General features: G+C 39.9%; 1 protein-coding gene across 2 annotated transcripts in view; it reads right to left on the bottom strand.

The window, feature by feature from the left end:
• Positions 1 to 2,156: 2,156 nt before the first annotated feature.
• ZNF451 (zinc finger protein 451) overlaps positions 2,157 to 25,345 on the bottom strand; it is a 33,344-nt gene continuing 10,155 nt past the window's right edge. Inside the window, exons 8-15 of one of the 2 annotated variants that reach the window (XM_071443004.1) lie at positions 24,059 to 24,212; positions 21,994 to 22,141; positions 19,815 to 21,466; positions 18,656 to 18,790; positions 15,502 to 15,632; positions 14,174 to 14,360; positions 6,051 to 6,125; positions 2,157 to 3,285 (exon numbers count right to left, since the gene is read on the bottom strand). In XM_071443004.1, the coding sequence (XP_071299105.1) occupies positions 3,215 to 3,285; positions 6,051 to 6,125; positions 14,174 to 14,360; positions 15,502 to 15,632; positions 18,656 to 18,790; positions 19,815 to 21,466; positions 21,994 to 22,141; positions 24,059 to 24,212 (2,553 nt within the window). In that variant the 3' untranslated portion in view covers positions 2,157 to 3,214. The remainder of the gene's footprint in view (positions 3,286 to 6,050; positions 6,126 to 14,173; positions 14,361 to 15,501; positions 15,633 to 18,655; positions 18,791 to 19,814; positions 21,467 to 21,993; positions 22,142 to 24,058; positions 24,213 to 25,345) is intronic. The other variant, XM_071443011.1, reaches the window with a different exon arrangement.

The raw sequence follows: 25,345 nt of genomic DNA, 5'->3' as shown, positions 1-25,345 counted from the left end.
ATGTACTGGGCAAGCCCTCTTAACAGACAGGTTGTGCTTGTAAACACAGGCAGATTTCTCAGCATATGAAGGACAAACCTCAAAAATTTCAGCCAGTTAAACAAGACTCACCAGACAAAACCATTGAATTCTGAAACACATTTACAAGACAACTTTTCTAGCTGAAGGTGTTCAACCACAAGATGCTGGTGAGTAACAAGTCACATGTCTGTACATGCAGTGTTTTAAGAATCTGATTTTCTCTGTTCTTCTGGAAACAGAAGTATCACAAGCCTGTGATGGCAGAAAATTTCACAAAGAAAAATCTGAGTTAAAAGAGAACCTCAAAGGGACCAAAATTGTCTTCAAAATGAGGCCAAATTTCAAGATGTTGCTAATTCTGAAGACTACTGCTATAAAAATAACAGAGAAACTAGAGCTCTGTTTAGTTGTTTTATAAAAGCCAAGGCAGCGATGGTTGAGAATTGCCATTTGTTTTGGTAAGCAGATGACAAGGCCAATATAATGTGTTTAATAAGTGGAGCTTCAAGTATACGGAATGTGTGTGCACACAGGACTTTTTTTTTTTTTAATGCAACCAATTAAGTCATGGCCCATCAGGTACAAGCAAATTTAAATTTATGACAGAATAAAATGTTATGAAAAAAAAGTACATAATCAAATTCTAACATAGCAGAATCTGGAGAAGACGATCTATCCAGGTTTTAAACACTGTTGAGCCAAAGAACTTTGTCAGACTGAAACATTTTTTCATGTGAAAGGAATTGGAAACTTCAGGATCTATATGGGAAAAAACCTGCCCAAAAACTTCTATAGCTTAGACAGAGATGCTTTTGAGGATAAAAATTGTTTTCTGTTTCATTCCGCCCTTTAACAGAAGCACTAGGAAAAAGGGTGGGAAAAATTCTGGAACTGATTGAAGCTAAACACAGTAGTAAATTAAATAGCTAAAGACAACTCAAAATCTCCCAAAATAGGGTTCCCTCAGCAGCAGTATGAACTACACACCTGAGTTTTATCAGGAGTACAATTAATCCAAGACTGGCAGTAGGAAAGAAGCAATAGACACAAGGGAAAACTTTAGCACTGTGTGTTTTATACAGGTTTTGTCGTAAAGTTGGTTATTTTTTATAAGTTGAGATAATGGTTTGACCCTCGGTTCCCCCCATGTTCCTCCCTCACAATGGTTTGTCCCTGAGTCGTTTGTCCCTTGTTTTCCCGCCAGTGACCCGTCTGTCAAGGTAACCGATCCCCTAGTCCTTCCCTTTATGTCCTTATAAGTTTATCTCCTCCCTCCTGGTGCTGCCCAGTTTCCCTGTCCATCATTGTAACCACCCCCCCCCCCCTTTGTTTCGAGAAACTTCTATGTCAGTTATCCCTTATTTAAGATATGATTTGCCTCCTGAGCCTTTTCCCTCCCCTATGCAATCTTTATTGGCTCAGTTGTGTCCCTCGCTCCTCTCCTGGGCTTCGTAGATTGGTTCCCTCGTGTCTCCTCCTGTCACGCCCATCCCCTTTATCGGTGCCTCCCCGAGGGGTTCTCTGACCCCGTCACTGGTACCGCCTGGGGCGATAAAGCGCCTTGGAACCCTCACGAGTGTCCATTCTCTCCTTCCTTCGCCTCACAACTTCGTAGTGCCGCTCTCGCCTGCGCCACCCACGGCACCGCTGCCCGGGGTTCTTGCGAAGAACCTGGGAGTGGCGGAATCCGTGGTCTCCTCCGGCCACTCCGGGAGCGGCTTAGCCGGCACACGTCAGCTCCCGTGGCTGCGGGACGAGGCTACAGAAAACCACTAAGAGGGTCCTGTTCACCCTGTAACACTTGGGAGTCACACTCAAATGCACTCTAAGTGTTCCAGCTATTTTCTGGCATTTGAACAGTTTCTTCAAGCTGTATGATTGCTAATGAGTGCTAGATACCTCACCAGATTCTTCCTTCATTCTACTTGTAATTATATCAGAGTGATGATTAGAAATAAACCAGTGTCAGTCTTCCAGCTTTTCTAACCATGATGACAAATAGCTGTCGTTACACTGACTCTTTGGAATAGTGAGAAAAATCCAGCCTTCCCCACATCATATTCTCCACAAAAAGTATCTACTTGCATAATGAGTGTTTAAGGATACAGCAGGTAGAAGCAAACCCACAAGGTGAGTGAATCATAGAAAAGAATTAGGCTGGCATTTTATTACACTGAGAATTCTTACTGATTGACAGCAATCATTAACTGAAGGATAACAGGCTGGTAAAGCTGGACAGTTTGCATAGGTATTTTTAAACAAAACTGAGAAACACAATTTCACTTAAAGTAAGGACAGTACAAAAATAATTAGCACATTTACATCCATTTATCCAATGCCACCTCTTCATGAGCAGAAGAGAGCAAAGACCATAGTATACAGAAATATTACAGTTTAAATCTTCTCACATGTAGTCCAAACAGAAACTAGAAAGTTTATTTAGATTCTGTTCCCTTAAAAGGTTGTTCCTGCTTCAGGTAAGGGAGAGCCAATGAAGTCATCAAACTTTAAGCCATCAAATCCAAATACTCTACCACTTTTGAAAAAACAAACATGTTTATAAAAACAAAGCTGGTAAACTAACTGTACAGCCTGTGGTTCTGATTCAGACATTTATAACAAACAGGACAAAATCATGGTCTATGAAGTAAAACCAGCCACAGGCAAGAGTTAAGCCATATGTTCAACAACCCTGGGATCTAAGCTTCTCTTTATAACAAGATTAGCCAGGCAAATCTGAGCTAACTGGAGTTTACTATTTTTATCTGTTGCAAAGACCACATGAAAAAGTAAATAAAGACAATTACATTTTGTGACAAAAAAAAAAATTAAACACAAGAACCAATTTAAGAAAAGAAACCTTAACAACCAGGAACCCCAAAATACCTAGTAAGACCAGCCTACTAATTAGGCAACAATTTCAAACTGCTAAATTGTAGAGATTTAGTCATCACCCCTTAAAAACAAATATGAAAAGGCTTAAAAATTTCTTTTTATCAAACATAACACATTGCTGTGAATATGAATAAACTCCAGCTGTTCACCAATATGACAGAGGACATCAGATTATTAATCTAACAAGTACAGACATTTCAAAAGTGGCATTTTTGAACCCTTGTAAATAGATGGAACAAGCTTCCATTTTTGTGAGCAGTTCTGATGGCATGGTGTTATTGTACTGAAGTATCTTCATTTACATTTCCTCAAGGCTCCTTTTGATAGCTTCTTGCAGTTCTGCATCTTGCAGTTCTGTGTCTTGCAGTTCTGCATAAATAAAAAAAGAGTGTAATGTCAAACTGCAATTGATAAGTAGACATAAACACAACTACCTTAATATTACTACATAAAGCATGAACTTATATCTGTGGGCAATGTCAGCAGACTGCAAAAAACCCTTAAGAAACAGATGAAAATATTTCCTCTCCTTGTTTTATGCTATCTTTTCAACACTGCAAAATGTGGAAAACACCTCTACAACTTTTCACTGTCTTAACCAGGAGCAGCCCAATGATTAGTTTAAGACCATAATTGTAACTCTGTATTTACTGGTCAAACTAAAAGCAAGATTAGAACCCGTATGTACGCACCAAGAAAAATATACAAAGTATTAAAAAAACCCCAATGTATACACATAACAAGCAGAGAGATTTCAGTATTTTCATTCCAGTTCCTTATCCAGAGATATGCCCATACCTACACTCTGACTTGGCAACAGTGTTGTCACTCTTACCAGGTAGGCTAGACAAGTAGATAAAAAGGCAATCTCAGCAGTGAGAAATAGTCTAGATCAGAGCTGTTACAGTTCTTGGTGGTGAGGAGAAAAATTGCATTGCACTCATCTGACTTCTTAATGATCTCAAACAACTTTCCTAATGTGGTAAATAGGTATGCTGACAAAATTGAAACAGTAATCAATATTGATACAGTAATTAATATTTGGAAATAATAAAACAGTTAAAAGGTGTAATGGCAAGAAAGAAAGGGAGAGGAGGGGTTCCACCCCCCCTTTCCTGCAGATGTTCAAGGACAGGAAAAAGCAAGAGATAACAGTTACTAAAAATTAACAGAAAGAAGGGAAAATCTGGTTGGGTCCCAGGAAAATGCCAATTATATGAGATTTATTGCTTTGATGCTTAAATATAATATTATGTTAGTTTTGGCTTACATTATACTAGCCTGGTGCACATGTGTAACCCAAGGGTGAGTTGAAGGACATCGAACAAGAGGAGAGGCCTTCATCAAAAACAACCCCCAAAGACTTGGGCGACCACCAAAATGAGTGGTGGAGCACACGCGGTGAAGGTGGTGATGAGGGCGGAGGTGGAAGGGTGATGAATGGAAAATGGGAGGAGATGGCATTGACACGTGGCATATCAGGGGGAATCTTCACTTGGCAAGCTCATACGTGAGGTGGAGAGGGTCCCAGAGCCCTGCACTCCGTACCCCGCGGTTATCCTTTGCTTATGCGCCATTATTGGAACCAAATTATCCCTTATTTTTAATCAAATTATACTGTCAATATTTCAAGTGTATCCGATTTTATATATTTTCTAAACTATTCAATTAAAATTACCACTGCCTCTAATATTGTTTGGTTTTTTTTAATGATGGGATAATTCGGCAAACATAACAATAATACTCAAAAAAGAAACAGTTTTTGCATTACATTTAGGTTGTTTTGGGCACTAATTGCTTGGTATTAGTGATCAAATAGCATAAATTTGACAAGGTTTGTACACACAGCAAATATTAATATAAATAATATAGCTGGAAAAATTAAAGCAGCTTTCAGACACATTGTCATTCATGAATTATTCATCTTCTGCTTTAGGAGGACACAAGCACATCCTATTAAAATTAGGGATCTATCTATTCTTATGAAAAAGGAAATAGAATTTTAAAACTTTAATAATTGTTGGGCTGTTTTATTTTAAAATTTGGAACAGCGATCATATCACTGACTGCTCTCTCATGCGTCTGGACTTTCCTGTAATGTCCAGAACTACTGATAAAAAAAGAGTTGCTTAAAGAAAAATATTACATGCTCACAGAAACAAACAAAGACTGAAAATCATCTGCTCACAACTGCTTGCATTAAAATATGTTATTTAGCCACTAAGCCTGTACAAAAATACAGAATAAGGTCCAAGCTGTGACTCATCTGAAGCCAGGGTGCTTCATAAGGTCAGATGCCTCTGCACTGCAGCATCAGAAGAGGGACCTCCTGCATGCACCAAATGCCACTGCTATCCCAGTACTAGGGGGCCTGAATGCACCAGATTTTCAGTGCTGGAGATGAATGCTGGACATTTAAAAACAGTGTTTAGTAACAGCTGGTAAACTTACAACTGAATAAATTCTGGGAACATAACATTCAGTAATCAGTTTTATCACTGAGCTTGTACAACTTTTTTGGGTTTTTTTAGTTTGTTTTATTTCCATCAGGTGGAGGGGCAGAATCAAGTCTTTGAGAATAATTTATTGTTAAGTACACTGTGGTCTGTCACCAAAAATGCATGACTACACTGAACATCACCATTAAGCTCAACAGCAGAAGGATGAAAACAACTTCAAATTATGTAAAATAGGATGTGAATGGACAGATGTGATGCTGATTCAACCTTGTGCATAACTCCACAGCTCTTTCAGGAGACCAGAGTGCTTTATTGTGAAATGATATCTAATCTTGAATTGTTTATTCAGAAGTTGAACTGTTTAGTCAATAGTTCTGCTCTGAGACAACACAGTCATATTAAACTGGTACAAAGTGAACTCAGTCAAGTCTTTATTTGACTGGTACCCTGTGGTGTCCAATGAAATAGATTTTTAGTTTGATAGCATACTTTTCAGGTTACAAACTTTTTATACTTATAACTCATCACAGCATTCTTCACTACTCAAGACTGCCCAACATAATTTAGAGAGTATTCCTAAGAGGTCACTTGCTGTAAAAGTGGTTGTAAGTTCAGTTTCTGTATCTTCCATAATTAATAGTGCTCTTGAACACAGAAAAGTAAAAATTGACACACCTTCTTCTTTCTTTGTTTCTTCTAAGCTCCGCTTCAGTGTTTCTTTCATATCTTCATCCTCTTCACTATCTGAACCTTAAATGCACAAATGAAATAAATGACACATTGCTTCTAATAAAGATATTAACAGCCTCTCTTGCATTTCTCTTACTGTAACACCAACTGATTTGAAGAGTACACTTGTTATGATCAAAAAAAAAAAAAATCAAGATAAAAATACATTCTAGTGGTAGTTTAAGACAGCAACTCAGGAGACAGTTATTTTTCAGCTATCTCCTTCCCCTTCTCCCCACAATCTAGAGGCAGATTGCTTCAATTTTTTTTATTATGGTAAAACAGCAACAAGAAATAATAGGTGCAGAAGCTACTGTGTCAACTGCATTTGTGAGGGTTTTGGTAATATTCAGTTATTAAAAATGACTCACTTTCTATAAATTACTCACTTTCTATAAAATGTATCAAGGATTTAATTGTGGGAAGAAGTGCCTTAGTGTGTCTCTGCCTACACATGACTGTAGCTGTGTTTTATTGTCCAAATACTGCATTTGAACAATGGAGTGCTAAAGCTCAACTGAGCAGTGCAATTCAGCAGATGTTGCTGTTCAAGTCTCATATAAGCAGAAGGTTGACAGACTTAGTTTAATCTGTTAATTCATCACAACCCAGCCCAGCCAAAACTCCACAACTTTTCCCTTTCTTAATAACACTCTTAAAGGCTGGTTTCCTGCTCCAGAAGAACAGCTTTATTTTGAAGTGTCTAATGTACCTGAAGTGGTGTGGGGTTTGGTTTGGTTGAGTTTTTTTGTTGGTTGTTTTTTTCCCCATGAAACAGAGGCACAGTAAAGTACAGGTTAAAAGCCAAGCCCATGAGTCACGTTATGCATTCATGCTCCTGCTCCAGGCTATTGCTATTTTGGGAGATGGTCTCTGTAATGAGGTCTTACAATATTAGCAATCAGCAGGTCTCCTGCAGTCATACCAACAGAAGCACTCCCCTTAAAGTAATCACATTTATTAATACATCTATATATTTCTGATTACATTAACCAACAAAGAACTTTCTGATATGGCCATCTAATTTACTGACTGTGTGACTTCTGGCATTTTGAATTACCCAATTTAGCTATTCAAATTGTCAGGTAAGCTTCCAAAATTTGTCTTCAAACCTCTGACACACAACCTGTTTGAGCAGAACCTTGCTGACTTTCCCAATTCCAGGAATAAAAATTCCAACAGCTGGTGTCAAACAGTGATCAGCAGCCCAAAAATATGCCAGAAATAGATAATTTAAGTGGTATTTCTCACTTACTTGGCAGACTGACTGTGAACTCTTTTTGGAGCTGCCTACTATTTCTGAGCAGAAGAGATACTAATTTTGACATCATTTTCCAAAGCAAAGGAAAGAAAAATCCACACCCCCTCATCCCCCAAAGCAGTCACTACAATTACTAATGAAAGGGAGGAAAAAGCACAAAGGAAAAGATTTTTGCAAGTGGCTTCTCCCTAATTAACTATCCTTTTCATCTTCCAGCCTGGAAGACATGTCAGACCACTCTAAAAAGTTTTATACCTGTTAGAGGTGGAACAGCTGAAGCAGTCACTCCCTAACTCAATTCTTGGCTTAGTACACATGACATAAAAACACTTCCAGGGATGTGGCACCCACAGCTTTTCTGGGCAACTGGTCAAGTGCCTCACTACCCTCAAAGTAAGTAATTTCTTCCTACCATCTAATCCAAATCTTCCTTCTTTTAGTACAAAATTATTCCTCCTTGTCTTGTCACTATCTGCCCACATAAAAAGTCCTTTTTTATAAGGCCTCTTTAAATACTGGAAGGCCACAATGTGGTCTCCTCAGAGCCTTCTCTGCTCCAGGATGAACAACCACAACACTCTCAGCCCTTCTTTCCAGCTCTCTGATCATCTTTGTGGCCTCCTCTGGACCCACTTGAACAGATCCATGACTTCCTTGTGCTGAGGACCCAGAACTGGACACAGCACCCTTGTGGGGTCTCATGAAGCCAGAGTAGAGGGGCAGAATCCCCTCCCTTGACCTGCTGGCCACTCCTCTTTTGATGCAGCCCAGGATGCCATTGGCCTTCTGGGTTGTGACCTCACACTGCTGGCTCATGTCCAGCTTTTCATCCATGAGACCCCCCAAGTCCTTCTCCACTGGCCTGTTCACATGCAGCTCTTCTCCCAGGCTGTATTCATGTCTGGAATTATCCCCACCCAGGTACAGCACCTTGCACTTGGCCTTATTGAACTTCCTGAGGTTCTCATGGGCCCACTTCTCAAGTTTGTCCAGGTCTTCCTGGATGACATCCCATCCTTCAGGTGCAACTGCACTGCTCAGCTTCATGTCATCTGCAAACCTGCTGAGGGTGCCCTTGATTCCACTGGCTGTGTCACCAGTAAAGAGACCAAAAAGCACCCACCGGTCCCAAGACAGAGTCCTGGGGATCACCATCTGTCACCAGCCTTCACTTTGACATGGAGTCACTGACCACAGCTCTCTGGCAATGTCCATCCAGCCAATTCCTTATCCACCAACAAGTCCAGGCAGGTATCACAGCCTTCCTTTGTCAAGCATTGCAGTTGCTCCATCATAAAAGGCCACCAGACTGGTCAGGCAATGTCACAGAATGGTGGAGATTGGAAGGGACCTCTGGAAGTTGTACTGTCCAGCCTCCCAGCTCAGTCAGAATCATCTACTGCCCAGGACTCTGTCCAGACAGCTTTTGAGTACTACTCAAAAGACAATGTAGTGGGCAGCTCCAAACTTGTTAGATATGACCTTACAGAATAAAGTGAAAGGATCATCTTCCTCAACCTACTTCCAACAATCTTCCTAATGCAGCTTAGGGTACTGTGGGACCTCTCATCCACCAGAACATACATTAGCTCACGGTCATCTGGTGTCCACCAGGACCACCAGGTACTTCCCTACAAAGCCATTTCCCAGGTGGTTGACTCCTGCTCAGCATATATTGATGCTTGGGGCTGTTTCTCCCCAGATGCAGAATTCTGCACTTCCCTTTGTTAAACTTCATGAGATTCACTGTGAGTCCACTTCTCCCCTGTCAAGGTTCCTCTGGATGGCAGCACAGTTCCTGTGGTGTACCAACTGCCACTCCCAGTTTTGTGTCATCAACACACTTGCTGTAGGTATACTCTGCCCCATCATCCAGGTCATTAACAGACATTAAAAAGGATCAGCCCCTGTACTGGGACACAGCTGGCTCCTGACGCCCATGCCACTGATCACCATGTTCCAGGTCAGGCTGTTCAGCCAGTTTTCAATCCACCTCAGTTTTCTCATTCAGCCCACACTTCATCAACATATACTGCTGAAACTGCTGGCATCTTCTAATGATGAGATGTCACAGCTGGCATCTTCTAATTTTGAGAAACCAGGTATGTCCTATCCCTCTTGTTAAAATCCTTAGCACATCCTATAGCTCCCAACTCCTTTGGTGTCAGAGGAAAAGCAGCCGCCCAGTTTCAGAGGCAAGAGATCTTAAGATCTCTTGTACTCTTCTCTACTGCATTTTATCAAATACACATCAGGTAAGAACCTCTGACTGTACCTGTTCTTTCAAAAGAAATCCTACTGCTCACTACTGTCCTCACATACTGACATATTCTTACTGGAAGAATTAGAAAACAGGAAGGCAAACTCCAGATGAATTTAGAGCTCAGAGTGATTTTTTTTGGCATTTCATGTCTCTGAGAAACCTCTTCTGGGGAGAGACTGGTAACTTTCACAGAATGTAAGCGCCACCCACTGTCCTGCCATCAAAGCAACACAGCCTGAGTTTGGATTAGCTACCCACACAGCTCAGGGTAACATTCCCCCACTACATCTTGTTCTATATCCTGCTATTAATCTTCTTTTGCAACCACCCAGTTACCACCAACCCTTTCATAATTTCCATCAGGTTTAGCACCAGAGACTCAACTTTCCTTCCCCAGCCTTCCTCCTGCTCCCTTACCACACAACACACCTCTTGTCTCCTGTACAGTCTCACACCCCACCTCCACTTCCCTCCTAAAATACTCCTTCTCTTAGTCTTTTCAGTAACTCCCAATCTCACCTGCCCCTTTCCCATTCCAATGCTCAGTGGCATTCACATCACACTATCTCTCCAACCACTGACACTTCTCCTCTTACAGCTGATGTCTGGAGTTTTAGTGCTACCTTGTGGATACCATTTGTTAAATCAGTCAGGATCCCAGGAATTACCTAGCCAAAAGCTTTAGCTCAGTACCCCACCCTTACCTTTGTTAGCAACCACATTTGGTATGTGTGGCCATGCTGCCTTTAAAATACTTCCCTTGGCTTCCAGAATCTTGTCTTTTATTCCTTTTTTCATATGCCCCTGGAGGATCCTTCCCACAAACTCTTCTCCAATACTTACTGCTCTAATCTCTCTTCATATTAAGGTAATATCATCTGTAAATGCAAGTACAGCTACTCCCTGCTGAGGGTTACCACCATACAAGCCCTCTCTTCCTCCATGCAAAGCAAGCTTCACTCTATGTATCTCTGCCTACAGTTGCTCATTCAAGTGTAGGACAAATAAAAATAAAGCTCTCAAGCTGCCACTCTCCTCCAATTGCATTTCTTGGAAACTGTGGCCAATATAATTATTAGTCACTCAGCCTTTCATCTAACTTTTATCTTAGACTCCTCTCTCAAATTCAAAGCCAGATTTAAGCTAAACCTCAAGATTTTTTTTTGTATGATCTGAGTGGTGAGGTCTTCCCAGTTCATCCACTGGCCTCCAATTGTTGAGACTCATTATCTCAGGTGTCAGTACATCGCTTTCTCCCTAGGGCAGGAACATACAAGAGATGCCACTGACATACCAAACCCAGTGGTAACTTCCTGCTGTAGCTAACACCAGGTTACAACTGAAGCGTGACTTTCTTATCACTCTCTACTGCAATAAGCTGTGGCTGCTATAGTAAAGGAATATATTACTGGAGAAACTATAATTCATTCATGGTGCATCACTCTGCAGATGCTCATGCCCCTCACATTCAGTTTCACATTCAGGAAAGCGGGGGCTGGAGGCTGTGATTTGCAATCTGTGTTAACTGCTCGTTTGGAAAAAGCAGAGATGGGACAGATGCAGCATTCATACTGGACCTGAAACTGGACCACACAAGGATGTTCACCCATGAAAATCTTCACTATGGAGAAGCAAAGCAACTATTCTCAAGGTCTTCTATAAATTTGCTCTTCTGTCCTCTTAATTATTTTGTTGGCTGTAGGTAAAACAAAAGATTTTGGCCATAGTGGGAGCTAGGAAGCTTGGGAGCATTCATTAAAATGAACTGAAATCCTGCTCTTCCAAACATAAAAACTCTCATTTGGTAATGATTTGAAGCTGCATTTGGTAATATTTAAACATTTCAGGCAAGAGCAGCAGATTGAAGACGTAGGCTGGCAACTCCATTTGAGCACAGGGAAATGTACTTAATGGGTCAGTGAAAGAGCTATGGTGGCTATCTGGCAGGCAACACTACATTCAGTACACCACTGACTCTGACAGGCTCATGAAACAGACTGGCTCTTCAAAAGAAAGGACAAGAAAAACTTTTAAAAGTTTATTATTTAATAGAGTCTGTTTTACATAAGAGCTCAGTCACTGAAGGATCTCATTTGAACATAACTGGAAGAAATACAGATAAGCTAAAGACTTACACAAAAACAACTTGTCAACCAAAAAGTAGTGGCATTCCTGTCAGTGTCCAGATGGATATGATGACCACAACCTACTATCAGCTTTGCCCTCAACATTGTCCAGCACTCATTAAAAGTGCACTTTCAACACACAGGATATCATCAAGACACAAACAATGGAATAATGATATTTTTCTGCATGCTACAGGTTTTTTGTTATAAAAGAAGACAATGAAAACTCTTCTCTTCTGCCCTTCCCAAACCACTTGGTTAATATGCACGAAGCTCTTGTCATGTGTTGTGGCTTCACCATAAAAGCAAAAACCTTCTTCATTTATGAACTCAGGCTTAGCAGCAGCAGCAGCGAACAAGTAAGAATGCCTACTCTTGTCATGCCTCAAAGGAAGTTCAAGCACCTCCTCCAGCCAAGGGTTTCCTATAGTAACATACAGTTGGTATCATATTGCAACATATGCAGAAAATTTTATTTTCATTACTTATTTTAAAATAAATGCAGTACTGTAGTTCCCACAGCAGTTGTGCTGGTAAAACAGTTCACAAGATGCACCTGTCAGATTGCCACATCCAAACACAATCCAGCTGCTCAGAAGCTAATGATAGCTCTGTCAAGGTGATTCAGGGAAAGAGCTTTCTCATTTTGCAGCTCATCCAATACCAACAACGGCCTGATATTTTTCAACATGATTCTCTGTCCTCTTTCTCACTTATTTCTCTCTCCAGAATAATAGCCATAGGCTTGAGAAAGTCACAAAGCAAGCAATTCTTGTTTGCATTTCCTTACACTCAGCTGCTTGTCTGTAACAGGTCAACAAGTTATACCAGCCTATGATACACTGCATGACTTTCCTTCTCAACCCTCCAATACCGGTTTTGCCACATTAAGACCTGCAAATGATGGCTGATGCTGCTGCGTACTATGTGGTGGCTTTATCTTTTTAAAGAAAAACTTTATAATAAACTCTTGGTAACAACATCATCCCACAATGCAGCAAATGCAGACCTATTACCAACAGTGAATTCTCTAATATTAAGTTTTAATACATGACAGGGAGACAAAGGCAGCTCTTGCTGTCTGGGTCCCCCCCTTGCTGACACTGACTAAAAAAGGGAACAATTCTGCTCCTTACAAGTTTGTTAAGGAATGCTAACAGCCAAAGGAATCATATGACATTCCATCAATTTCCTGTTCAAGAATTTTTTTTTTAATAATGACCACACGTACAACTCAAGTGGAACACACAATGAGCAGCCAGACAGCAAATTAAGGTTTGCAGCCTCCAGGTAGGGCCAATTACCACAATAGTAAATATTAATGTAGTAAAGGACATTGAAACAAGTGTTAAATGAAAAAACTTCTAATGCCTGGGGTGGCCAGAAAACTCTGCAAGCACCTTTTCTGTATCAAAAGCACTTAAATCCATTCCACCTCACCACATATAATATTTTTTTCCCAGAAAGCTATTTAATTATCCTATTTTTTTCCCCTTTAATCAGTCAATGCCAATTCATCATTCAGAGACGGCACTCCACTTCTTTGTGGAACAGCAGTACCATGTTATAGCCCTCATAAACCTGTATCAAGACTAGCAGTGTAAATTTTCAGAAAACAGTTTAGGGCTAATTCAGAAACAACTTTCTCTAACATACTCTGAATTTAAAACCCTATAAAACCAAAACAAGAAGCCAGAAAAAGCAAAAATGTCTACAGAGAAATGTCAAGTCTTCCAGGAAAACAGCAAAATACTTTGAAATGCTGATAAGTATTAAAACTCAGCTCAGCTCTGGTACCCTTTGCATGAAAATGAGCTGGCTCAATCCTCCTCAATTATCCTATATAAAACCAGTGTGATCATTTTAGCATGCCATTACAATCTGGCACTTTAGAGAACTCAAAAACTTCCACTGTTTTTTTCTCCAAATGGGTGTGAGAGTTGTGCCAGTGAAGACACTTATCAAATGATAGGAAGTAGCCAGGAGGTCCAAGTTAAAATAGACAGAAGTATTTTGAGAAATAATGATGCTTTAGCAGGGTCATATTTGTTTCAGACACAGAATAAATCAAGCCAAACAGATCTGAGAACAAATTGATAACTATGCACACAAGAGTGCTTCAAACAGCTTCTCTTGAACTAGAAAGGAGTCTTCAAACTCAAACATCAGTTTTGTCTCCTGCTATAATAAAGAATACAGGGATGTCAGTTTTTTACATTGAATAAAAATGCTTAATTAAGTCTGTTTTCAAAACATGCCCAAGCATCATGATTTTCTAATCTATTATTCATTGAAATACCACTACAATAAAAGAAGCACCAAGCAACAGTTTATGTTACCAGTGTAAGCGTTCCATTTTTTTTTATTGGAAAGAACTACCAGTATACTGGAAAAATTGTGTTTAAGGTTTACTTTCTACCTTTTGTTGTATCTGAAATGCTGTTTAGCAAGGCACACATCATGTCTCCTTCGATGTGGTGAGGATTCAGGATGCGAGCTGACCGCTGGGTCATTTTAAATTGGTTTTCCAGTTCCAGGAAGCTTTTGTCTCCAGAAAGAACAGTGAAAGGAATTTGCTTGGGCAGGTGCTCATCCAGACGACCTGCCTGTACAAAACAAATAACAAGTGTTGAACAGAGATCATGTTTTTATCTCATGGCATTTGGCTGGCTTTGTGCAAGACAGGTTTTCATTGGAAAGTATTCAACAGCAATTTATTCCTGCCTTATGATCCATTACCCCACTGTGAAAGGGACTGTTTCAAAAGTTTGATGCTCATTTCTTCTCTATGCACAATAGATACTGGTGATGGCTACCAGAACAGTACAGATGGAGTATGGAACAAATTCCTAAAAAGCAGCATTTTTAGAACTGTCTCTACATAAAACAAGTCATCTCTGCAGAGCATTTTAAGAGTAACATAAAAAGCATGATGAAACATAAAACCACTGTTGCAAAAATGTGCTTATACAGTTAGACAGGCAGTAATTTATTTAACTGATGAAGCACTATAAGGCCTCAAGCTGCACCAGGGGAGGTTTAGATTTTCACTGAAAAGGTTGCCAGGCATTGGAACAAGCTGCCCAGAGAAGCAGTGGAGTCACCATCCCTGAAGTGTTCAAAACCACATGGATATGGCACTTAAGGACATGGCTTAATGACAGTGATAGTGCTGGGTTAATGGCTGGATTTAATGATCTAGAAGGTCTTTTCCAACCTTAAAATCTACATTAGGAACACGAGTCCCCGTGGCATCCCAGATTCCTGTCCCTCACCTGCCAATCCTCTGGCCAGGTGAGGGACAGGAACCAACCCTGCCAAAGCCCAAAGTCTACTGAATAAAGGCACTGCCCTTTGTCAGCTCAACAGGGTCTGTGAAACCAGCACCCATTCAACTCCACTGTAAAGATGGCTCGAGATTTGGGCTACTTAAAGAGAGACAAAGGAGTTACATATCACTCTCAAAGAGAAACTGTAACAAGTGCAGGATTTTTACTCTTCATTCCCTAACCAGCTCCCTTCCCCTCCACAACAGACTGTTGCTCTATTCTGGCTAATTTTAAAGTCACTTCTCAACCACCTGACTCGACTCAATCCAGGTTTATCATTCTTTATAGGGGACACAGAAGTGTCATGGAAAGAATCTGAAAATGTCATCTGCAATTAGTACTTAGTATCAATAGCAGATAGCATCTGCCACCCTTCTCTGGGTACAGGACACAATAAAGCAAGCGTGCCCTAACTTACATGAACACAGAGAGCAAAGTCTGCTGCTTCTCTTCTGGTACTGCAACGTGGATGAAGAAAGAAACATCCAATCCTCTTAAGATAATTGTAAATTTTGCAATGCACTGGAGGCTTCCAGTTGCTGTATCCTCCTATACAGTGAAGGGGAATAATATTAATAATAATAAAAACCAAACATGAAAAATAAACAAACCATGGGTTTGGGTAGAAACACCTCTATGAATTAAGAATGCAAGAAGGCAAAAGCAAATATAAAACTGTCTTTAAAGACAGAATTTATTCTGACCAATGTGAAAGCTAAGAAAAACATAAAACCCAAATCCCCCCAGCCCTCTTGTTCTTTCGATAGAAGGCAAAAAAGTATGATGCTACTCTATCAATTTTGTAAAATTTTTTTCCTTCAAATCCTGAAAAGCTTATCTTCTAGATATCAGGTGCTTTTAGACACAAGGATGTGTTTTTCTCCAGTTTGAAGCACAGTTACAGTTAATGTGCAGAATCAGAAGAGCTCTGGAAACACAGTACAAGTACAGAAATGCTTCCCTTAGGGAAACCTGTACTAGAGGAGTTACACAGTCATCATGTACTGTAACTGCCTCACACATTCCATCAGAACTCATTAGAAAGAGGATACAAAATCTGGAGTAACAGCTGAGAGAAATGCTAGAGTCCTGACAAACCCATGGATGCAGTTAAGGACAAGCAAAATGAGGCTACAACTGGGAAGAAATTGCAGGAATTTTCTAAACAGTATACTAAGCATGTAGTTACAGGCTAAGAAAATAGGTGGATAATACAGATGAGCTGAGTACAGACAAAACTGGTACCAGACTGAAACAAGTTGCAAGGGAAAGGAAAGAAGCAGGAAGTCTTTCAAGAAGAGAGGAAAAACCAGAGGAGCTTGCCCCATAAAAAATACATATGGCACCATAAAAAGGCAAGCAAATGGAAGGACCATTTGACCAGAGTGACTAAGAATCTTTTAACATTCCAATGGCTAACAAATAATGGGTCTGCAACATGGAGTTGCAGACAGCAACACAATATTGCTTTATCTGCTAGATGATAGAGTGGCTGGATGTAGGAAAGAGTTTTGGACAGAAAATGAAAGCAGTCATTGATGGCACTTCACATGAGGACATGGGAAACCAGTGTTCAAGTAACCAGGCTGCAGAGGATGGTTTACATCAACATGTCCACCCACAGTCTGACAAAGAAAAAGCATTCCTCAGTAGAGTCCTCCTGTTTCCCCCCTGCCTTTTCTGCCTAATGGCAAGAAGATGATCTCAAAAATCATCGCAAAGATTTATTAAGAGTCTACACAGAAATGATTTAGTGGAACCTGTCCATAAGAAAAAAATGCTATTTGCAAGTTGTTCTTGTCTGCCCTCAGCCACTGCTATTTGGGAAAGACTTGTATTTACCAGCCCTGTTTTTTGGCTGCATAAATGTGCAACACAAGCATTTGACCAGGGCAGCTGAAAACAATGACAGACCTGTATTTATGTCATTTGTTAGCCCACAAATGGATGAAAGACAACTGAGTATCTGAAGACAGAAACAATACAGGGTCCAGACAATACAATGGAGGAACTCAAAGCAAAGCTAAGGCTGTACTAGAAAAAGGAATAATAGAAATAATGCAGATATATAGTATAAAAATAATAGTTAAAATCCAGAAATAATGTTTGGGAAATGCAGGAAAAAAATGTTGCTGTATTTTCACAGGTTAAACAAACAAGAATAGCATGCCTCAAGTAACTATACAAATCATTATTATGAGAGGGTACCTACAACAATAGATTCAGATGTGCCTGGGAGCAACCTTATTGTTCCCAAGCTCAAAACCAACATAGTTGACACTAAAACTGGTAAATTTTTCTTTAATATGAATATGGCCCATTTTATTCACAACTAACTCTTTAGCATATTTGTTTAGTTCAGGTGCTTAAGGGGCCTTTCCCATGAGGCAGCCTGCATGCAGCAAACCCATGTAGGAAGTAAGGAACTGAGTGGTGCTGATATGGGCTGTGCTGTCCCATCAGGCACCTGTGTTTGGAACATCTCTGGGCACAAACCTCCTAACAAGCAGGTAACAGATTACAGGTTCAGGAGTGCAGATGACTGAATCTCTACCACTTTACAGCTATACTTGCTCTGCCTTCATCAACTAACTGGAAAATCTGTTTTTAAGAGGAAAAAAAATGACCCAGGCATCAACAGGCCTTTCTGTACAACCTGACCAGCATGACAACTCTCAGCTTTCAGAATAGCCTTGATTATCTTTCAGGGGAAGAGATAATGAAAAACTCTTAGCAAGGAAGCGCAGTGCAATAGTGTTTAGCAAGTGTAAAACATACCTGAACTACAAATCTGGTAGGATGATGCCTGTGTTGTTCCAGGCCATAAATATTTTGACACTATCCCTCATCTATGTTTTACTGAAGAAATCAAAGTACCACAGACAAAATAATTGTAAAGCTAGATACAGAGAAAACCTGTAGAAAAAGCATGAGGTGGACAAGCAGTTGGTTCAAAACCAGTTAAATAAGCAAAAATATCAAGTTAAATGGATGCTACTGGCAGACTTTGCAAAATGGTATGATCTTTAAGGTCCCTTTCAACCCAAACCATTCTATCATTCTATGAAAGCCATGACAATGTGAGTTCCATCAATCACTGGTATCTTTAAGATGGGACATACGCCTATTGTTGTACAGGATGACCACTCTCTATAGAACACGCCAGAGACAGAACAAAATTAAAAGTCTAAGAGTGCAAAATCATGCCTTCTGGAACTAAAAATCCAAACCAAAATAAAAAATCCCAGCCTTAAGAGAAGGACTTAAGAGTTAATATAATCTCTGAGTACTTTGGGTGCCCTAATAATTATGAAAATATGATACAGCTGAAGTAAGTTCATAAGGCAAGCCAGAAAGACTCCTAAACAGTTATGCAAGTCTGGAACTATTCTACAAGGACTAGTAGGAGCAGTGGAGGTTTAGATGGAGTCTGAAAAGTTCAAGAAGCAACTTTAGAAGCTTAGTGCCTGCTTGCTCCTGCTCTTTATTCTCTCAGATTCAAGGAATCACTGCTTGAGTACATGTGTAGACTTGTTAATCTTATCTTTTAATTTACTTCAAACATTTTTTACCTTGAAAACCCCAGATAAATGTCCCTTGGTTCAGGTTAGCTGGCAGCTGTGTGAAAAAGCTTCCCCAGTTGTCCAGATCCACCAACACAATGTGAGTCATGGTACTCAGATAGTCAAGATCAGGAAGTTCACCATCTTCAATGGGATAAAAAGGACACATTAAAAATTCATGTGACTTTCTGATCAACCAACTTGCTTTTGAAAACTCTTGTAGACACATATGTAAGTGAAAAGTCACAGAAAGAAAAGCTACAAAACATGATGTTATTTGGTGACTGCATAGATTAAAAAAGTCAACTGAATTAGCACTTAATAATGCACAAATTAGAGAGAAAAGTAGAATCTGGCTATATGATGGTGTAGACCTGGGTAGTTTTATGGTAAGCACAGAGAGCTGTTGTCCTGCACCAAGACACTTTAATAACTCATTTAATATCCAGCTGTGTACCCCTGACGATGACAAGTCTCTGTGACATTCAACTGCTTGCCTGCATAAAAGCACATAAAATGTTTAGATATGCACTCTTTGCTGTACTCCTAAAATAAATGTCTACCTCTTAATCAAAAGCATTATGACACCACCAGTAATCAAGAGACACTTCCAATTTTTGAACACAAGCAAACAATACATACTGGGAATATAAATTCTCAGCTGATGCTGCTTTTTTGGCAAGCTAAGAAAGCTGAGATGATGGCATAACAGCATTGCCCACACAGAAAGCACCAATAGGCTCATAAATATTTATATATATAAAAAAGGCAAGTTTCTTTGGAATGTGTATGATCGATCACTTTTACATTCTAGGCATTAGATCCCTAATTGGGATGTCCTTGATGGTCCTCTTCCTTTTAACACCAAATTATGCTCCAAACTAATTTGAAAATCAAATGTTTCGGTCTCAGAATTTTCACATCTGCCTTTTTGTTTGTTTTTTTCCCCAAGACTTCATACAAATGGCATATAACAATAAATTGTGGAGTCTGAGTTTTGAAAATTTGAGTACTGAGAATTCAGTATTTGAGATACAACAAGTAGTAAATTCTGAGCTCATTTATAGACTGGATGTAACCAAATGGTATGTGACATGTACTGACAATGAAACACTGTGTGTTAAGGATAGCAATACTTTTCTAATGCTGAAAGAAATTTTCTACATACTTTCACTAAGTTCTTCAGAATGTTCTAAGTCCTCATTTTTTATTTTCTTTCCCTCTATTGGGCCCTGCAGAGAAGAAAACTGCGGTCTGTCCTGAGTTTTGGATGGAGATGCTTGAAATTGTTGCCTGTGAGGTTTTCTGACCACACAAGCCCCACTTGCTGAAAACTTGAAGACTGAGTCTTCTGATTCTGCTGCAAGACTTGACAGATCAGGTTTCTGCAAGAAGCAGTGTTTCATGTGATAGTGCTGATGTGCACTTTGAAGATCATCAAAGTTCTTGTTGCACGCAGCACATCTAACAACATATATCTCTTCCTTAGATTTTACTGACTTGTGGCTCTTGAGATGACTGTTCATATCAGCAATATTCTGTGCCGTGGCAGAACACAGGCAGCATCGAAACCATAAGTTTCCTTTCTGCAGCATGGCTTTCTGACAACTCTCATGATCATTCCTCCTGTTTATTTTGGACATGTAAGTGGTCCGGCAACCGCAGGTTAAGCGGTCTCCTTGTTCCACTGGGAGGAAGTCCTCATCCTTTTTTATTGACAGTTCCATCTGCTCAGGCACAAATGTATAGTCCATGCTATGAAGTGTCTTGTAATGGATTAGAAATTCTTCCTCTGTGTTGAAGAAGAGATTACCACAAAGGCCACAGAAATATTTAATCTGCATCTCCTGATTACGATGCTCTTGGAAGTGCCGCTGTAGAGTTCCTACCTTCCGAAAATGATTTCTACATATGCCACATGAGTACCTGTGAAATGCATGGCTTTCTAAGGACATGCAGTGCTGTTGAACACTCTCTTCAGACTCAAACATCTCCTCACAAATGCGGCACTGCCATTTTCCCACAACAGGACCACTTTCAGGGGACAGTTCCATAGGGCCAGAAATGCAGTCTTTATCTCCACCTGCAGAAATGCTCACTGCATCAGAAGCAGATGGCATAGGTTCGTCTTCTACAGCTTCTTGCTCATAGTAGTAACTATGCCCACCATGAAATTCAGTTACATGTCCCATAATATCCTCTTCCCTAAGATCTACAGAGCATGCTCTGCACCAGAGAAGAAAATTAGTCAAGTGTGCTCCTCCATGGAACCGACTCATATGCAGGCGGATAATGCTTGAATTTTCAGCCAGCTTTCCACACACAGCACACTTGTGACAGATCCTATTTGCTGATAAAATGTGCTTTTCTACTGATTCTTCTGTAAAAAACTTTTGAAGGCATTCACAAAACCAGGCTTTTACTTTGGAAGCACTACCTTGACTTTGGTTTGCAACTTCATCTTCACTTTTACCTTTTGAATTACTCCTCCGTTTTGAAGGACTAGACCCTGTTTCACTGGAGGACTCATCTGGACTCAAGTGTCTTTTCAGCAGTGGTCTTGACCGTTCCACAATGTGGGCCAAATGAGACTGATTTTTATGTTTTCCATTGACATGACAGAACATCAAGATTGACTCTTCCAGTGTAGTAAAAATTCTAATGTTATGTTGAGTCGTTTGTTTGTGTTGGGTCATCTGATCCTTATCAGCAAACAGTTCATCACAGTTCTCACAGTGACCTTTCATTTTAAATATCTCTGCAACTTGGGAGATGCTTTTCTTTGACAGTGCCATGGGCCCAGAATTATAACAACGTGTTCTGGAATGGATAAAAAACAAAGGAGGTTATATCACCACCTGAAACATTTGTAAACTTTCAGATGTACTCAATATTTTACCAAGTAGCTACAGCAGTAAGTGCATGGAAACAGGGTGCCCTGTGTACTTTAACCCACCTACCAGCTTGCTAACAAAACCATGCAATGTATACTTAGTCTCTGAAATTTGAAGAGAATTAGGTGCTAATTTCCAAAGCCAGCATGGAGATTGATGCTTATGTTTTTGACTGGACATTTTCAAAATCAAATGCTGTAAACTTAGAAATAGTGGAACAGCAAAAAGCTTTTGTTGTTCTCTTACAGAAAATACAAAAAGGATCTTGTAATCGATCAGCTTTCTGCAGTGGGGTAAAGTTAAGGGGGCAGGCTTTTGATTGTTCATTCAGAAAGTCAACATTCAGATGGTCCTAGCTGCCCTGAAATCCACTAGTGTCATTAAAAGCATGTTTGCATACCTGTCACTGATCTAAGGATGTTCACATTATAAGGACAGCTTCCTTTCACAAACCTGAAATGAGCTGTTAACTCCATGTGTGAGCGCAGTATCTTGAAGCAGGACATGCATTTCACTTGGAAGGAGACCTCTTTACACAGAGATATCAAGAGGTTCTTTGCAAAGGATGGAAAAGGTAGTGGATCACCAGACTTCACTGCATCTGTAAAACAGAATGGTGCAAAGTGCAACCACAGGTTAGAGTTTTCCAATACAATTTCAGCTCTCTGATGACATAATTACTATTGTTACCTGTCTGTCACAAGGTTCAGAATGCAAGTTAACAAATGTCAGCTAAGCTACAGTAACTGTGCAATGGAAGCTGTAACTAAATCCTGAAATTTTAAAACTTCTGTAACTATCTTATACCTGAATCTGTTTGCAGTTTGCTTTTTCGTACTTGGTGACTGATTTTACTTCCCTTTTCCTCCTTCTACAATGCCAGGTCAATATCTCTTTTACAAAGGTTCTTACCTTCTCCTCCTCCACCTATCACCAGCTATCTACTCTTACTAGATAAAATTTTGTTTTAAGCCATACAATATTTTTTCTGAAAGAGCACACAATTTATTTAACATGTTTCCCACATACCCTGACCATCTCTTTCTTTCTTTCCCATCCTTAATGTTAATTCTTAAATTTTTAGATGCAGGACTTTCTGAGTATATACTCCACAGGTAACTCCTAGTACCAGCAGAGTAAGAAAATTCTACTGAAAAGGTAATGGAAAATGGTTTATGGGTTATATATTGTTCATGTTCTGCACCTTAGCAGGCAAATTTTCTTTGACTTTTCTGTTTTAGTAGATGTGATGATCAGCAGGCAGTAATTTGAGGTTATGCCTTTCAGCTAACTTCACTGGCAGATCTCAGGCCATGCTGTTAATTATTAATAATGAAGCCTAACTAATGCAAAGTAAAAAATGGAGCACTCGATTTTTTGTTCTGAGTTAAGCACTCTCCAACTCTAAAGAAGAAAACACTAACTTGTGCTTCTAATCTTTTCAAAGCAATAGCTCACCAGTAATCTTTTTTAAAACCTATGACCTGAATTTAAAAGCATCTGCAGTCATCACATTCAGAATTAATAACCTATTTGAGAATAAAAGTCCATTAGAGTGATAGTGCATAAGGGAAAGTATAACCATGCAGCTGACTGTCACTTCACTACAAGAAGGCAGCAGTACTGACTCAGCCTGCAGGGGATTCCTTCAAAGCCTGCCTTTTCTGTACATTTCCTGCAGCCACTCTAGGGGACACCAGAAGTCAAAGATACATTTATGAAGATGAGAAATAACTCTATGAATCCTTTTGGCCATGTAGGCTTGTTCAGACAGTTGCAACACCTAAAACATGGCCACTTAGCAGTTCAGCTAACAGTGAAGTAAATGCTTTAATGCCTATTGCTTATGTCAAAAATTAAATCAGTACAGCTATGTTGGGCATTTAACCCTGTTTGCAATGCCATGATCAGAGAGATCTTTCCTCTGGACTTTGTTAGGCATGGTTCAGGATGTTGCCAGCTCACAACATAAACCAATATTTCAGCCTTCAGCAGCCATGTAGTCCGTGCAAGCCATCAGACCAGCAGCAATGTTCTAGCTTAGCACTCTGAATTTGCAATTATATGGAGAAAACATTTTAACAAGTCTTTGCCATCAGGAATGCCAAGGGCACTGACAAGAAAAATAGCCTCCAAGCATACTAGGGTAAGGGGAAGGAACTCAACAGCCACTCTGACTGGAATTGAAAAGAAATGTATGTGTTTTGCTGTGAGTCTCTATCAACAGGCTAAATGTAAAGTTATTCAGGAAAGTAGTTGCATGGAGTCACTAGAGGATGAGAAGCCTATATGAGAGACTCAACAGCATCTCATTACAGCAAGTGTGATAGAGGATTTCTACACAAAAATACGAATTTCAAAGCATTGCATTTAAGATCTTAAAAGAAAAATAAGAATTCATTAATAACAAACTTTAAAACCTTAAGCTTTTTTCTCAGCAGAAAAATATAAGTCAGTTCCTATCTTAAGGATGAACTATCAGAAAAAATTAAAAGCAGTACACTTAGTAGCAACATACCACTCAGTTCAGAAACCTGGACGATGTGTTTCTGTTGCGACATATGCTGCAAACACTCATCTCTTTTGGTGAAAAGGAGAAAGCACTTTGGGCATGCAAAGCACTGAATATGCTGTGGAGGAATACCTTTTTTATGCCCATCATTTTCATTTAGCTGAAAGAGAAAATGATCTATTTAGGAAAAAAATTAAATTAAGAAACCAGGCCCAGTTCTCATGTCCTCCCATTCCTCTCTCATTTCTGTGCTAATATTTTCACTTTGAGGTTTTCAGCTACCACATCTGTATTTACCTAAAGCATTTCAGCTCACAAGACACGGAAGTGGCCAAAGTACCACTGTCAAACTGAGCTACATCAACCCTTATTACACTGGCCATTTCTCCATCCCCTTCTTGCACCACTGGGAGCAAGTACCTTCCCAGGGACTATGGGCTCCAGCAATTCTTAGCTATTCCCTTTACCCAGGCTCTCAGAAAAAGCTCCCTCTGTCATTAAAGCAGCTGTTTTACCTCATGTCAGTTCTCCTCTAATCTTGCTAACCTCTAACTCCCCAAAATGCTGCTCCTCAGAGTAGCCTAAAAGGTCTGTGTCTTCTGTAGAAGTCAACTCTTTCCACCAGCTTTGCCTGCTACACATCAACTTCAGAGCTCTGCCTTCAGGGCAAAAATCCTTCAGTTCTGCTTCTGATATTTTTGCTTGCTTTCTACATCACTCCAAGAATCTTCATTATATGCTTAGAGCTCTGATTAGGATTATCTCCCCACTCCTTATATATCAAAGTAATCCCATCTTCTCATTGTCTGCAGGAGACACTCATTGCCCTTCCCCACCTTGGCTGCTACTCCTGCTCATGTCCCTGAACACATGAGAGGCACACAGCTTTGAAGCAATGGAAAAAGAGCAGGGACACACTACAATGCAGTCTTTCAGCTTATCAGGTATGACTAATTATCAAGTTATTACTACAAGCAAAATTTAGTCTGATTTTCAGAAAGTTTAACACTTCCCCAAATTTAATGCAGCTTCTAGAGACTTGGTGAGAATATTTGTTATGAAAACACTCCATTTTGAAAATGCTATCCACTATCCAATTCAACACCAGACTGCTTAAATACCCCCCCCCCACACCCCCCACGCCTTTCTGCTGTTTCTCTTTGCTGTCAAGTTATTTCACCCTAACTTCCTGCCTTTACCTTTCACAGTTCTGGAAATGCAGAAAAAAGGGGATATGTATCAACAACACCAATAGATGGACAAGAGGTTCAAGACAGAACTATGGTCCTCTTG

The sequence above is a fragment of the Agelaius tricolor genome, unplaced genomic scaffold (assembly GCF_023055355.1).
Source record: "Agelaius tricolor isolate 1412-34295 unplaced genomic scaffold, bAgeTri1.0.p SCAF_1, whole genome shotgun sequence".
In the NCBI taxonomy this organism is placed as follows: Eukaryota; Metazoa; Chordata; class Aves; order Passeriformes; family Icteridae; genus Agelaius; species Agelaius tricolor.
This window is presented reverse-complemented; position numbering and strand designations above follow the sequence as displayed.